A 17756-nucleotide genomic window follows, 5' to 3' on the forward strand; every position below is an offset into this window, starting at 1 on the left:
CCCAAGTCAAGATGAGGGTTTAGAAAAGAGATGGCTTCTAGATCAGACTTAATTGGGTCATATTTACTTTTGAAAAATGCCAGGGGTAAGTATTGCTCTCTGAGAAAGAACACCAAGTGAAGGTACAATGTCAGAGCAGATCTGAGCCCCAGAGAACAAGAGAGGGTAGTTGCCCAAAAGGTTCCCAAAAGAGGGAACATGTCCAGAAAGTTTTAGAACCTCTTTCCACACCAATCTGATGGAAAAGAGAATGTAGAAGAATGAAAGCATAGCATGACTGTCACTTTAAATCCAGACCATTAATAAAATATAGCCCAATAATTGTCTTGAACTAAGATATTTTTTCAATTGTACAACAATTGTAATTTTTATTTCTAAGAGTTATTTCTTGGTTCCTGGTTATTCCTTTTTTATAGCAGACTGTGCTTGTTTTACAAATGTAATCTTGAATTTCTCTGAGAATAAATTTAGAAAAATTTTTTAAAATATTCTTTTATCTTCTCTCTGGGTCAATTTTTCTGTTTATCTTGGTCTTTCTCTTTCATTCTATTTATTTTGGCAGTTAAGCTTCCTTCTGGAAATAAAAAGTTAAAAAAAAAAAGCTTTGGTATTTTCTATTTAAGATGGAGAAAATAGGAATATTTACTTGGACTGTGTGTTAGTGGTGATTCTTGATGACTGGCAGGCTTTGTTATAGGGCAAGAGTTCTCAAACTGGGTCCCACAGACCCTCAAACATTCTATCATTAGAATTCAGGGGATTCTATGAAATTGGACAGTTAAAAAATACATCTTACATTTATTAAACTTTATCTGAAATTTAGCATTCCTTTTAATTGTGAATAAATGAAGCAGTAAACCATAACATTATTAGCAATACTTGTGGCTTTTTCACCAGTTAAAGTTACTGATATTTTCATATTGCATTACAATTATTGCACATATCTTAAAATATAATTTATATTCACAATTTTAAATGACAATAATTATTAGACCTACTGCAAGATTTTGTTATCTAATTGCAAATTATTTTTCCATATTTTGAGAACTGTATTAGAAGATAACTGCTTCCCTTTGTAATCCTATTTATTTTATTTTATGCATTTAAAAATATTATTCTGATAAGGAGTTCATAAATTTCACCAGATTGTAAAGATTTCCACAGCACAAAAACTCTGACTTAAGGCATTCTGGGAGAGATGAGTAGCTGCAACTTGGTCTGGGAGTTCTTAAAATATCAAAATTATGATATAATAAAACACATGCATGTATGTTGTTTAAAAACTTGGTAATCATTTGAAATATACATTATATCTTTGGGCTTTCCATCTTCATATATTTCTGTTTTGGCTTCTGTTCATTTTATTATAGACTACTATAATTTTAAATAACAACATTAATTGTCATCGTTTATTGAGTACCTGCTCTGTGCCAGGCATAACACAAGGTGCATTATGAATATGTTTCCTATAATGGGTTAATATGGAAAACTCACTAGGCTAGCAATCAAGAAATACTGAGCCATGAGAAATAGCTTTTTCCATTCTGTCACTAACTGTGACCTTACTGATCATTCTGAAATTTTTTTCTTACTTATAAAATCTGAACAATTACACCTGTATACCTACTTTATAGGATTATTGGATGATCAGATGAGACAGTGTTTATGAAAATGTTTGTACGTACTTTGGAAATTTTAAAAATATTTTTAATAGTTTGTAGCCTCTATGGAAAATGGTATGGAGGTTCCTCAAACAATTGCAGATAGATCTACCATATGACCCAGCTATCCCACTGCTGGGAATATACCCAGAGGAATGGAAATCTTCAAGTAGAAGGTATACCTGTTCTCCAATGTTCATTGCAGCACTCTTTACAATAGCCAAGAGTTGGAACCAGCACAAATGTCCATCATCAGATGAGTGGATACAGAAACTGTGATATATCTCACAATGGAATACTACTCTGCTATAAAAAAGAATGAAATACTGCCATTTGCAACAACAGGGATGGACCTAGAGAGAATTATATTAAGTGAAACGAGTCAGGCACAGAAAGAAAAATATCACATGTTCTCACTTTTTTGTGGGAGCTAAAAATAAATAAATAAATATATGGGACCGCGCCCTTTTTCTAAGCCTAAACAGATAAAAGGTGGCGCCCAAGGGAAGTTAAGGGTGAGGGCTAAGCATAGAGAGGCAAGGCACGTGCACATTTGACCTTTTCAAGGATTGGCCTAAGCTTGGAAATCCCTGCCTGCTAAGCATATAAATATGATCTTTTGTGTTACAATAAACGGAACTGCCTGACAGAACCCCCGCTGCGTGTGTATGTGTTTGTTCCCTATCTGGGAGAGCAGCGGCGTGCTCACTCATCTCTTGGAATCTCTTTTTGACCCGCGTCTTGCGGGGGGAGAAAAGGGCAATCCCTTTGGCCCCAACCCTCTAGGGAAAGGAAAAACCTGTTGGGGTCCCATGCGGCCGCTAGAGACGCCCAACATAAATACACAAACAACCTGTGGAGGGGGAGGGAAGAAGACACACAATTACAATTCCTTGAAGTTGATACAACAAGCAAACAGAAAGGAGATTGTTGGGAGGGAGGGAGGAGAGGGAGGAGGGAGGGGGGTTTCGGTGATGGGCCACAATAATCAACCACATTGTATATTGACAAAATAAAATAAATTTTTTTAAAAAAGATAGAATACCTAAAAAAAATAAACAAATAAATAAATAAATAAATTTTTGTAGAATTAAATTTTGTCTTTTTCCAAAAATAAAAAAAGGAATTGGCATTGCTAATGTAGACATGCAGAAATATCTGTTAAAATTGGAAGTAGATATCATAAGGCAGAAAGCTGCGTTCATTTCATGAAAAAAATGCACCATCTTAAAATTCCTTATAAATAGTAAAACCTTAGTCTCAATTTTGAATTTTTAGATTTAACCACAAATTTTTAGTAATATTAAGAGCAGTATAGTTAAATATCTTATTCAGCTTTTTTAATACATGCAAATCTAACTTTATATGCACAAATAACATTTGCACTTTATTCAGTAAACTGAATGTGTAACTGGACATTTAGCTCAGGCTATGAATTACTAAGCCATATACAAATATTTTGGTGAAATGTTGCAAGTTAAATCTACCCTCTTGTTAATTTGTGTATTTATTATTGTTACACAAGTTTTAAACTATAGTTTTATTTTTGTAATTTTAATGCTAGTGGTGAGTATTTTTTTATTATCAAAATTGTTGGCTTCAGATCAATTCCATGAATATGCATAGTCAATTAAAAAAATTGCTGGGTTCATGTATGAGCCAAAAATATCAGAAGTTTAGAAAACTTCGTAGTAGCAAATAATAGATAACTGTCTAAAGTCAATGTATTTAGAATGAAGAGCAACCTCTTGAGGAGCTAAAAATCCGGTAATATAAAACAAAAATTGTGGTGAAGAATGAGGGGAGACAATGTAATGTAAGTGTGCTATATTCCTTCTCTTTTATAGCAAGATTAAAAATCAACATATCTTTTATAAAACTGATAGAGCAAGGCTAGAGGCAAAGCTTACTAGAGTATGAAGACAACCGCAAGAAGAACCAAAAGTTGAAAGTGTTAATAGTGTTTACTTGTGTGTAGTGAGGCTACTGATGATGGGTAAATGACAGGAGAATTTTAGGTTTTACTGCTGGTATTTTTATTATTCTTGTTATCTTTAAAAATTACAAATATGGTGATATGCAAAGCTTCCACGAAAAATATAAAAGACCAAAATTGATTCAAGAAAAACCAGAAAATACTAACACACCAGTGATAGAAGGAATACAAAAGTTATCAGAATTGCCTCCTAAAAAGGAGGCTGGTTGATACAAAAGTTTTTATGAACCACATTTTCTCCAATATTAATAGATCATTCTAATACTTTGTAAGCTTTTTTGATCTAGCATAACCTTGCTACCAAAAATAAAACAAAAATGAAACTACCAGCATGGTCAATTATGAAAATAAATGCAAAATTGCGAAATATATTGTAGCAAATTGATTCCAGTAGTGTATTAAAAGAACAACTCGGCATGCCAAAGTAGGGTTTACTCCAGAAATTCAAGAAGAATTTAGCAGAAGAAAGCTCATTAATCTAATTCATCACATTAAGGTTAAAGAAGAAAATTCATATATAAGCAACTCTACAGATATAGAAAAATTATTTGATACATTTAATGGCAATTCCTGATTTAAATAAAAAACTTTTCTGTGCTTTTTTTAGTTTTGTTTACTATGTTTATATATCATTTCCATAATTTTAAATGAAGTTAAAGTGTTATCATTGCCTAGTCTGAGATATCAGAATTATTATTATAAACACACTCAACCTGATGGATTAATTAGTTAATTTGCACATCCTTTTCTTTGTAGGCTTTCATAAATTTTTTCATGAAGGCAAAAGCCCAAAACTGGCTTAATTGTAAGTTTCTATTTGTTGGCTTTGTTCCCTCTGTTTCCTGCAAATGCATTTCTCTCAACTGCTGCTTGTATTGGGGAGCTAGAGCATAAAATTGACATTTGACTGTCTACCTCAGAGATGTTATAGAATATTTTTAGGAATGGTCACATGGGTATTTATTTATATATGTGCACACCACATGAAAATTTCCTGATAACAATGGCTAATCCAAAGGAGTGCACACACCTGGGGTCTAAGAATTGGACATGACTTGAACTTTAGTCAAGTGTATATATATTTTTTCCTTTTGTCATTCTCCAAACTACCACAGTTTCACAGTGTAATTTTGCTGGAATTAAAGTTGAACATCTTAAAATGTTATAAGCAATTACTACCAACTATAATTAGTCATCTATCCAAATCTGCTATTATGTTTTCTGCCTGGGCTTAATCATCTATAGTGATAGCATCAGATAGATAGTTTGGCCTTACTGATCTACTAGTTCATGTGTGCCAGCTAATTAGATTATAAATTTGGGTAAATTATGTAGGACAATAAATAAGGTTTAAAAATTAAAGATGGGTAAAAATAACGTGACGGCTAATAGGTTTAAAAAATCATCAAGTAAGGGAAAAATAAAAGATCTAACAGAGCTATATGTTAGATACCCAGGTACTTTTTTCATAATAGTTTACTTTTAATTTTCCAGAAAGCACAGAGCAATTACTCACAAATAGAGGACCCACTATGGTCTCTCTCATTCCATTAAAGAGGGACCTGTTTTTCAGACATTTGCGTTTTTTTTTTTTAACATTACGATGGGATCATTCTTATAAGAGGCCCACCTTATGATGACTCCTAATATTTGGACAGATTTTCAATGTCATAATAATTTTACCCAATCTACCCTCAGTGAACAAGGCCTGCATTTCAAATGTGACATTTAAATAAGTTATTATAACTTCATTCTTAATATGAAACCAGTACAGGCTCTTAAAATAGAGATATCCCAAACAATATCACTGGGAATTAATGGGCAAAGAAAGGCAGCTGGTATAATTGAAAACATGGGTTTGTGGTCAAGTCTATCACCAGATAGTAATGACATTGAATACTGGGCACAAGTGGTGATGGTCAGTGTTGTACCCAGTGAATATTAATGACCAATTTTAAAAAAATAAAATAAAATAAAACCAAGTACAGAAAAAGAAAAGAAAAGAAAATATCACTTGACTTTCGTTGCCCATAGCAAAGGATTTAACTAGATGATCTCTAAAGTCTCTTCTAGCTTAAAAATTCTATAGTTCTAATGTGCTAGAGAAGGACTGATTTGGAAAAACCTCCCTTCCACAGAAGGAAGTAGTAGTGGCCATAATTTGAGGCAGCAATTTTGCAAAATTATTACAATCTTAGAGGCCCCATCTTCCCCACATATTTATGTGTGTGAACTAACATAAGGAAAGAGTAACCTACTGCACAAGCAGTACCATGGTTTTAAAATTCAAAGTTAAACTATTCTCTTTAGTAATATGCTCTCAAAAGGTATGTTACCATAGGAAAAATGTACAGCTTGGTTTGGTTTTGTGAAGAGATCTATACTTTCAGCATAAACTCTTCAAATAAAAGTGACTTAATATGCGGACCTATTCAACTGAAACCTGCTGGAGAAATTGCTTAGATTAGTAGAACCTTGTTAGAGTCCAGAATAAAGCAACAGTGACTTGGTAATTAGAATAATTGTTACAAGCTAGACTCTGGGGTGATAAGTTTTTTAACGTGCAGCTATAAACTTACAGTGGTATATAGCTGTAAGACAATTACAATTAATATATAAACTAGATTTTTAAAAGAAAATGACTAATACTATAAATAAATTTGCCTTGGGCTTTTAAGGAAAAGCAATACAGACACTGGGGAGAAACTCAGTACATATAAGTACTCTGAGACCAAAATTTCATGTTTATTATGTTGAGATGTTTTGAAGGGATGAAAAAGAGAGCCAAATTCTGCTCTCAATTATGTTCTTAATCTCGTTTACCTTCGTACATATAAGGATTGATATTTGTCCAATAACTGCTAGTTTTGCTTAAACCATAACTTATTTAAATTTTAGGTAGAACTTTATGGTTTTAGGCTATGTCCCTACACATAAGAGACCCTAAATTGTTGGGATTAAAACCATTTATGGCATCCATTTTGTAACAACAATAAAATGATAGCTGGAAAATAGGATTTTTTTTCTAAAAAAGCAACAAAAACTATAAAATACACAAAAATAAACTAAATATGGAATGTGTAAGACATATATGGGAAAAATACAAAATATTTCATAGAGTAAGTCTTGGATAAATGTTTAAGTATATGGCCATGTTCTGGCTTAGAACACTCAATATTGTAAATATGACAAATCTCTAACTTTGTGTGATGCTATTTTAATCAAAATTTCAGTGGGATTTGTTTAGAAGTTGACCCTAACTCTAAAAGTTCATTTAGGAAAAAATATGTGAGATAGACTCAAGAAAAAAATTCTAAAGTTAATTAGAATTCCTCCAATAGGAAACAAACAATTGGCTAGAAGATGGTTGACAAAATAATACGAATGGTCGTAAGTAAATAAAGGATGAAGTTATTACTATTTGCAGTGAGAAGAAAAATTTTGTACAATGTTGATGGGTTGTTGCATTATTGTATACTTGTGAAAATGTTATGGTAATTTAAAATCTACATTGCTATGGTATCCAAAGTAACATTTATCTCTATGTTTGTTTTTGCAGTGTCTTGGTTTAGAAGGGTCTTGCCCACATTTTTCTCTGAGGAAGACCTATATTTTTGGTCTAGAACTCAATTTTATGCAATGGCCTGTACTGAATTGGGCTACAGGAAATGTGAAGGATGGCTTTGGAAAAAAAGAGAGTCTAGAGGAATCTCTTTTTTCAATTGGAAAAGATACTGGTTTATTTTGAAACAGTCAACTCTCTACTGGTTCTCACACCTGAATGTAAGTGCACCAGGAAGGAAAGAAATTCTGTTCATTATCACTGAGTTAGAACAGTTCTCACTCTTTGTATTAGTGTGACAGAAGTGAATTTCTGACAAATAAAGGGATGCTCATAACTTCCAATGTTAGGGAAAAGGCCATTGATGTTACTTCTTATTAAAAAGTGATTTACAAAAGGAAAGGCATTGAAGCTAGTGTTTTTTTTTTTTTTAATTGGTTTTGAAGCCAAAAATACCTGGTTTATAATCCACGCTCTTTTATTTATTAGTTTCAAGGAATGGAGCAAGTTATTTTCTCAAGGCAAGTAATAATACTTGCCAAGTATTTTCATCCCTCTCTTTCTTATGTGTTGATCCTCTCCCTCAACCTGATCCATCTCATAGACTTTTAAACATGCTGAAGTCTTCCCATTTAAATAAAAGTGAGATGAATGAGATGTCTTTCACTGATTTTGAAAACACTCTAAGAAGACCAGTTTTTTGTGTGTGGTAGAAAGGGCAAGATCATGAGTTTGGTTTTAGACATGCTGAGTATAAGGTGCCATTAAAGTTATCCCAGTCTGGAGAGAGCAAGTCTAGAGCTCAGAGAAACCTCCAGCTTTTACCTTAACTCTCTATCTTTTACAGCAAGAATTCTTGATAGTGTTCTTTATAATTACTGTCTTTATTATCTCAGTCCTAAGTGCTCTCCAATCTCTCCATTACTACACTGGAATAACTTTGGTAAGGTTACCATGAGCCTCCATGTGGCTAAGTCCAGCAGACATTTTCAGACCTTATTTTACTTGACCTCTCCATGTTTTCCTCCTACATCTTCTGCTACTCTTCCTTTGTCACTTTTGCAGGATTATCCTATCCTCCCAGACAGTTAAAAGGTGGGGTTCTTTAGGTATTAGTTATAGGTTTTCTTCTTATTCCATACTCTCTTTCTAGATTGCTTTACCCATGTCTGTGGCTTCAATTACTGTCTGTATACAGAGGTCACACATATTTATATCTATACCGCAAAAGACTCTTAAGATTTAGGACTTATAAGTTCAATTTATCTCTCCACTGGGATATCTCAAGAGCACCCACTGTTCAACATGTACAAAACGAAATTCATGACCTTGCCATCCTCAAAATTGTGTCTCCTTCCTGTGATTTTCCTCTAGAGTCATCCTCAAAGCTCCCACTCTCTAACCTCCTATAGTTATCTGTATCAAGTCTGGCCAATATTACCTTCTGAATATCTCTCAAATTTATTAGTTTCTCTCTATTGCAACTGCCTCCAACCTAGTCCAAGTTATCATCATCTTTCACCTGAACATTTTCAATAGCCTCCTACCTGTCTCCTCATATTCACTTTGGCCTCCCTCTAATCTGTTTTACTACTCTAATCAGAGAGGGATCTTTTTCTAAAATGCAAATTTTATTATGTCACTACTATTCCACCTCACCTCACCCATCTATCCCCCTTATAAAAAGTCATCAATAACTTCATATTACTCTTAGACTAAAAAAATCTTAACGTTAACTACCAGGCATTACATGTGAAAGGATGAGTCAACACCAGTTGACGATCCACTGGAGAGAGCTCGTTTATTAGGTGGCACACACACATATATATAGGGCTTTTAGGGATGGCTGATTGGCTTAAAATACAATCCCTACTTAGCATACCGCATGGGGCTTGGGGTGAGCTGATTGGTGTGCAATTCGCACCGGCGAGAAGGAGAGTACAGAAGAGAAGGGCAACCAGCGCCATGATGGGGTGTGGCTGAGAAGGACTTATGTGATCAGGGTGTGATCCCTTGGGGCATTTGGGTTCTTACAACATGTATCCCATACCTCTCCAGTCATATCTTGTACCATGCACCCTGTTGGTTTTTACTCCAGCTACACTGGCCTTCTTTTTATTTTCTTTAATGTGCTATGCACCGTTCATCCTTTTTCCTGCAATACTCCATGACCCCCTCACCTGGTTAACTCGTAGCCTTCCTTCAGCTCTCACTTGAAGACATCACTCCTTTAGGGCAGCTTTCCCTTATCCCCCCAACAAACTTGATCAATTCTTAATAGCTCTTATAGCATCACGTACCTCTATTTCACAGTATTTAACATGTAATTTTACTTTTTATTTTGTGACTCGTGTTAATTTCCATCTCCCATGGAGCATAAGCTTTTGCAAGTTCTCCCTCTGCCCACCCCCCACCCTCACACTTCAACAATGCATCCCCAGCATGTGGCACAATATTTGTGCTCAATAGATAAATTTGTTGATTTAATGAACAGTTGTGATGAATAAATGAGTTTATGCATCTAAAGTACTTTTGTGCAGTGCCTGTCACATAGTAAGTCCTCAGTTAATGTTACACTTCTCTCTGTGTAGTGGAGATGCTAAAAAGATTACTCAAAGCAACATGAATTGTCAGGTCTGCTGCCGGCAGACCCGAACAGCCCTAGCCTCATTCCTTTCGGTGGGCGAGTGAACGGCCCAGGATTCCTCTTTCCCTCCTGTCCCCTTTGAAAGGAGACGGGGGAAGAGAGCCATGAAGAGAGGTGAGCACACCGCCGGCCCCCCAAAAGCAGCCCAGTTAAAGGACACTCAGACGCGGCGGGGGTTCTGTCGAGCAGTTCCATGGCGCCGCTTGTAATGTCACTTAAGGTGGTGTTAGTTTTTAAGGCCCGGCAATGAATGCAGTGAGAAGTCCGAAGGCACCGTACCTCAGCAACTCCTCTGTTAGAAGGAGAGACTGGGTACAGCCTCGATTCAAAGTTAGCTTCTGTTTTTATTGTAAAGACAAGGGAATTTCACAAGAAAAATCAGTTGATTCAATCATTTCAAAAGAACACAAAGACATGGGCAATGTGACAAAAGTTATCTATGGCTAAGTATGGCTTAAACAATAGAAGCTAGTAACATCATTTAAATTAACAATGTGATATTCCAAAGTACAATTTATGAAAAGCTAAGTTGATCAAACTGTGATCATTATCTAATCTAAAATATAACCTCTCCTTAAATGATTTCAGCAAAAGTTACATTCTTATGATTAAATCTAAGTGTAATTGTCTCTAAAGTTTCCACCAACAAACAGCTTGCCCTTAGCAAACATTTTTTCACATTTTTCCCTACAGCAATTCTTTCAACATCTTTTAACAACAATCAGTATGTTAAATTATCAAAGTACATAATCCCATGCCTAAACAGTGATTAGAATTGATTAGAGGGGCTTCAGCTCGCTTAGCTGTAGGCTTTTGCCTCCTAGCTAAGGACTTTTGTCCCATAAATTTGTTAGCTAAAAACCCTATACTAAGAATCAGCTGAGAATCAACATTTACTTGATTATAATTGATTAGATAGGCTTTCACCCCACTAGCTGTAGGCTATTGCCTTCTAGCTAAGGACTTTTGTCCTGTAAGTTTTTTAGCTAAAGAGCCCTGTCTAAAAATCAAATGAGAATCAAGATTTCTAACCCTCTATAAGTTAATAGTACTTTTTATCATATTCTTCTATTCCCTTTTCTCCAAGCAATGTGAAAAATGTTTCATTTTGAATGTGAGAGTTTTTAAGAGCAATTATGAAATGTCAAATCATTTTCACATTGTTTTCATAACCCCACATGATGAATATCATTCATCTTGTCCCTTTCCAAATTAAACAGGAAAAGTAGTAAATTCTATCCATCATGTTTTCATTTAATTGATGGAATATTCTCAAAATTAACTAACTTAATACAAGCTAAATAAAAGTTACAGTGCCTTTTTTAATGTGTCCATTTTTATGAGGTTTTTTTTTTTTCCAGGTGACTTTTTGTCAGGTTGGTATTATATCTGTGAGATTTTAATTTTTAAATTCAGTTATTTCTAAGTTTATATTTTCATATGACTTGACTACCTTTATAGAACTTTTCCTTTGGGAATTGCAATGCATGTTATAAACATTATAGCATACCAATAATCTGTTCCCCTTTTTTATTGTTGATGAAATTGTGATTCAGAAAGTAAAAGTGACTTGGTAAGCATTGGTAGAACTACAATGACCAGACCTTACTAAGCTCTATAAATAGGTTAGAATGGGTCCAATCCTCTGTTATGTCATGACAATTTCTTAGAAATTTGATGGGTTGCTTATAATACCAGAGACTGGGAAGGAAAAAGGTAGAATAAGAAAGAGACAGGGAGTAAAAGACCATATTCCAAATACCACTCTCTGATACATATATGCTAAACAATCTCATGCTTAGAAACTTCATTATTATTTATTTTTGAGGGGCTTTTAAAATGAAAATCATTGGTATATGTAATTGCCATCCTATATTAGACAACTTAAGGTTTAGATATGTATTAAATGTTGCTATAACCACTGTCTCTGCTGGCCTTTGTTGATATATTGTTTGTGTACTTTGAATGCCCTAATGATGTTGAGAGCTATTTGCGTATTCTAATGTAACTCTGTATAATCATTAACATAAAAGTGTGTTGTTACCATTACTGGTTTAATAAATGCATGGTCCATGTGCTTTGCAGAAAGCTGTTTCAAGTGCATGCTAAACAAACTGCATTCTTTAATAAGCGGTCTGGAAAAATGTTGTTCATTACCACCCTGGTGACCTAGCTCTTGGCTCTTCATTTCAAGATCTCTCTCTAAGTCTTTTCCTTACAGTCTTTATTCTTTCGTTTTTTCATTTTTTTATAGGATTCCAAGGCTGATGTCTTTATATATTTGCCTGAATTCCGAATTGATTTGGCACCACATTGCGGAAGAAACCGGGAAGCAGTAGTAGAACCTTAAGTTCAGGGTCCAGGTCAGCACTGAACAATAGAAATATAACATAAGCTGCATATACAATCAGCACCAAGTTGTTCTTTTTCCTTTTGTTAACTTAATAAAGCCACATACATGAGCTTAGTTCCATCAACCAAGGGCTTACAGGAAATCAGGCAATGGATGAAAAAGAAACATACTGAATCCTGTTTCTGCTTTGGCTAATGTTCTAGAATATATTGATAAATTAGGTTAATGGTTCTACCAAATTTTGAAGAAATTCAGTCTGTCTAAGAACTTAGGGACAAAATCCAGCACCATTAAAATAGCAGGAAAAAGTCTGGAAGCCAAAGCTATCTATTTAGGGTATTATATCCCCTGTATAAAATTAAGATATTAGAGGGATGCCAGTATAGAATTAGGAGAAATTGAAAGAAGAAGTATCTATACATTACTGATGTCATACTTTCTGTATTATGTTAATCAGATTCTTATTCTTATCTTTTTGGATATTAATTCCTTGTAGGATGTATAGTTTGCAAATATTTTCTCCCATTAGATAGGTTGTCTTTCCACTCTGTTGATTATTTCCTTTGCTGTGCATAAGCTTTTCAGTTTGATATAATCACATTTGTTTATTCTTTCTTTTCTTGCTTGTGCTTTTGGAGTCTTATTCATAAAGTCTATGCCTAGTCCTACTTCCTGGAGTGTTTCCCCTATGTTTTCCTTTAGAAATTTTATGATTTCAGGTCTTATATTTAAGTCTTTAATCCATTTGGAGTTGATTTGGTATATGGTAAGAGGTACAGGTCCAGTTTCATTTTTCTGCATATGGATGTCCAATTTTCCCATCACCACTTATTAAGAGGCAGTCTTTTCCCCCAATTTATGATCCTGCTGCCTTCATCAAAGATCAATTGGCTGGGATCCTAAGATGGCGGTGGCTGAGGCGGTTGGCGCTGAGTAGCTGAGGTGGAAAAGGCGGCCACTGGGCCTTAGGCAGCCGGGAAACTTGTGGACCCTCCGCTTGCTGTCTCTTAAGGGAGGACCGCTGCTGGTGGCCAGTCATGGGGACGGACCACCACTTTGCCCTTGGCAGGAGAGGCTGCCTCATTTACAGGCAACAGCTTTGAAGTATGGAGCAGGAAAAGAACTGTTTCTTAGCTGCAAAAGCGAGTCTCTAAACAGGGAACACGGTGCCAGGGCTGCTGTTGACGCTACCAGGATCCTGGAGGCCGGGGCTGTGCTGAAGGCAGCCAGCTGCCCTATTCACGATTCAAGGTTTCAGACCGGCATAAAAGAAGATTCCTGGGAGTGCCCGAGCCGCGCCACGGGACTGAGTGAGCAGCCCGAGGCAGCGGCGGCCGAAAATGGGGGCGGTGATGACTCAGAGGCAGAGAGGGAGGCACCCGACCCGGCACAGCCCCGTGAGTGACCCCCAGCCTGGCCCTGCTCAGGGGGCGGATACCCGCCCGGCTTCCGCCTGCCCCACCGGGCCACTCACTGGCCCCGGGGCTGCCTCCATTTCCTCAGGTGGTGGTGGCTCTGGCCCGGCTCGACCAAGCCTGTCCTCCTTACCTGGCTCAGCTCCTCACTGAGCCTTCCCACTTGCTTGCCCCGACGCGAGGCTTCCCGGGGACTGTGGGCCGGCCTCCCATCTCACTCCCTCCACGGTTCTCTGGCAGGGCTGGTGGTGTGGGGCATCCCCGGCCAGCATCGGGAGGGCAAGGAAGTACGGGCTGGGCTGACTGTCACTCCACCACACCGTGGGCTCCAGCCCCTGGTAAACTTCCTGTTACCGGGAGGCAGATACCATTTCTGCTGCCACCAGTTCGGAAAAATGCCTAACCAATTTCTGGTTAGGAATAGTGTGGTTGGAGAGTTCCCGAGTTCGCTTGAAATTGCCGGAGAGCTGACTGCGGGCGGGCACCGGACTCGGTCTGCACTGGGGGGATGCAAAGGTGAACCATGTGCTGCAGGCTCATCCCCCAAGGAGCTCATGCTCTGGTGTGGGAGATAAGACAAGTACACAAATAACTGCGATACCAGGAGGAAGGTGATAAGTCCTGAGAAAGATCTACACAGTGCTACAAAGGCACCCAGAGCAACCGGTCGTCTGCGCCTAGCAGAAACCTGGTAGACTTCCTGGGCGAGGCGGTGCCGAGCATGGTCTTGAAGGTCCAGCTGATAGATGAGGGCTGCAGAAGACATGTCCCAGCCCCACCTAGTGTGCACAGAGCAGGTAGATGTCCGGCTAGGGAGGTGGAGACTCGACAGAAACCACACACCCTGTGGGGTTGCCACTGCGTGATCCAACATCCAGGGCCAGAGTGGATAGAACAGGGAGAAGTCCTGCACAGGAAGTGGAAGCTCAGCAGAGACCACACACCCTGCGGTAGCGCCCCGTGATCCAGCAGCCCAGCAGAGTCCAAGCTGACCAGAGAGGTGGCTCCCCGGAGAGGCCCAAGACCCAAGGCAACCACACACACAAGGCACTAGAGGCCAACTGAGCAGTCATGGAGGTAGCCATACCAAATGGGCAACCACAGCAACATCTTAGTTAGTCAATAGTCTCAAACTGGTGGACTGTGAAACCCCCTGCCACAATGAATAAACATCAAAAAAAAGATACCAGAAATACAAAAAATCAAGAAAGTACACCACCAAAAGTTAATAAATCTCAAACTCTAGATCCTATAGAACAAGAAGTCCTTGAAATGACTGACAAGGAATTTCGAGTGATAATTCTAAGGAAACTGAATGAAATACAAGAAAACTCAGCTAGACATCATGATGAAACGAGGAAAAGTACACAGGATCTGAAAGAGGAAAGGTACAAGGAAATCAATGTCCTGAAAAAAAATGTAGCAGAATTTGCTGAACTGAAGAAGTTATTCAGCGAAATAAAAAACACAACGGAGAGTTTAACCAGCAGGCTTGTCGAAGTTGAAGAGAGAACCTCTGAACTTGAAGATGGGCTGTTTGAAATAACACAGGCAGACAAAAAAAAAGAAAAAAGAATCAAAGACATTGAAGATAATCTGAGCGAGATATCAGACAACCTTAAGCGCTCAAATATCTGAGTTATGGGTATCCCAGAAGGGGAGGAAAATGGAGATTGCATAGAAAACATATTCAACAAAATAGTGGCAGAAAACTACCCAGATATAGGAAAAATCACAGATCTTCAGATCCAGGAAGTTCAACGATCTCCAAACGTATTCAACCCAAAAAGGCCCTCTCCAAGACATGCTATAGTCAAACAGGCAAAACTCAGAAACAAAGAGAGAATCTTAAAAGCTGCAAGAGAGAAGGGTCAAATCACCTATAAGGGAGCCCCAATCAGGCTAACATCAGACTTTACATCACAAACCCTAAAAGCTAGAAAGGAATGGGATGATATATTCAAAATACTAAAAGACAAAAGATGCCAGCCAAGAATACTCTACCCTGCAAGGCTATCCTTCCGAAATGAAGGGCAAATAGTATATTTCTCAAACAAAAACTGCGGGAGGTCACTACCACACGACCACCCTTACAAGAAATCCTCAAGGGAGTACTGGGTTTGTTTCCTGAAAAATATCTACCACTGCCATAAAAACCCAAGAAAAATCAAAACCCACTAGTATAATAAAAATGGCATTCATGAAGAGAAAACAAACAAACAAAAACGCTATCTACAGCCTTAGGAACCAACAAACACAGAAACCAAACAGTAAATCAGAAAGAAAGGAACAAAAGACACCTAAGACAACCAAACAATCAATAAAATGCTAGGAATAAATCAACACCTTTCAATAACAACTCTTAATGTAAAAGGCTTAAATTCCCCAATCAAAAGACACAGACTGGCTGACTGGATTAAAAAGGAGGACCCAACTATATGCTGCCTACAAGAGACCCACCTCACTCATAAAGATTCACATAGACTAAGAGTGAAAGGATGGAAAAAGATTTACCATGCAAACAGAAAAGAAAAACGAGCTGGAGTAGCTATTCTTATATCTGACAAAATAGACTTTAAACTAAATACCATAAAAAGAAACAATGAGGGACACTACTTAATGATAAAAGGACTGATCCATCAAGAAGACAAAACAACCATAAATATGTATGCACCCAATGTCAGAGCAGCCAGATTTATAAAACAAACTCTATTAGAACTAAAGAAGGAAATAGACACTAATACCATAATAGCAGGCGGCCTGAACACCCCACTGTCAATATTAGACAGATCATCTAGGCAAAGAATCAGTAGAGAAACACAAGATCTAAACAATATTCTAGACCAACTGGAATTGGCAGATATCTACAGAACATTCCATCCAACAACCTCAGAATATTCATTCTTCTCATCAGCACATGGATCATTCTCCAGGATAGATCACATATTAGGTCACAAATCAAGTCTCAATAAATTCAAAAAAATTGGAATTATCCCATGTATTTTCTCAGACCACAATGGATTAAAACTAGAAATTAATAAGAAACAAAGCTCTGGAAACTATACAAACACATGGAAATTAAATAGCATTCTGCTTAATGACATATGGGTCCAAGAAGAAATCAAGCAGGAAATCAAAAAATTTACTGAACCTAATGAAAATAATGACACATCACACCAAAACCTGTGGGATACTGCAAAAGCAGTATTAAGGGGGAAATTTATGGCATTAAATGCTCACCGCAGAAGAATGGAAAGATGGCAAGTGAACAACCTAACACTTCACCTTAAAGAACTAGAAAAACAAGAACAATCCAAACCTAAAGTTAGCAGACGGGAAGAAATCATTACGATCAGAGCAGAACTGAATGAAATTGAAACCCAAAAATCAATACAAAAGATCAATGAATCAAAAAGTTGGTTTTTTGAAAAGATAAATAAAATTGACAAACCATTAGCATGGCTAACAAAAAAAAGAAGAGAGAAGACATAAATAACAAAAATTAGAAATGAAAAAGGCTATATTACAACTGATTCATCTGAAATACAAGGAATCATTCGAGACTACTATAAACAACTATACGCCAACAAATTTGAAAATCTGGAGGAAATGGATAAATTTCTGGACACACACAAGCTCCCAAAACTGAACCATGAAGACATAGAAAATTTGAACAGACCAATAACAATAAAGGAGATTGAAGCTGTTATCAGAAGGCTCCCAACAAAGAAAAGCCCAGGACCAGATGGATTCACAGAAGAATTTTACCAAACATTCGAAGAGGAATTGACACCGATTCTTTACAAACTATTCCAAAAGATTGAAACAGACGCAAATCTCCCAAACTCATTCTATGAAGCAAACATCATCCTGATACCAAAACCAGGTAAAGATATAACCAAAAAAGAAACCTACAGGCCGATATCTTTGATGAATATAGATGCAAAAATCCTCAATAAAATACTAGCAAACAGAATACAGCAACACATACGTAAAGTTATTCACCACGATCAAGTGGGATTCATCCCAGGGATGCAAGGTTGGTTCAACATATGCAAATCAATAAATGTGATACACCATATTAATAAAGTCAAACACAAGGACCATATGATCATCTCTATA

At 37.0% G+C, this 17756-nt stretch overlaps 1 protein-coding gene across 1 annotated transcript in view; it reads left to right on the forward strand.

Moving 5' to 3' along the window:
* LOC134368135 (uncharacterized) overlaps nucleotides 1-12216 on the forward strand; it is a 426599-nt gene extending 414383 nt beyond the window's left edge. Inside the window, 3 exon segments of the mRNA XM_063084693.1 lie at nucleotides 4414-4462; nucleotides 7217-7440; nucleotides 12121-12216. Coding sequence (XP_062940763.1) covers nucleotides 4414-4462; nucleotides 7217-7440; nucleotides 12121-12216 — 369 coding nt within the window.
* The last annotated feature ends 5540 nt before the right edge of the window (nucleotides 12217-17756 follow it).

The sequence above is a fragment of the Cynocephalus volans genome, chromosome X (genome assembly GCF_027409185.1).
Source record: "Cynocephalus volans isolate mCynVol1 chromosome X, mCynVol1.pri, whole genome shotgun sequence".
In the NCBI taxonomy this organism is placed as follows: domain Eukaryota; kingdom Metazoa; phylum Chordata; class Mammalia; order Dermoptera; family Cynocephalidae; genus Cynocephalus; species Cynocephalus volans.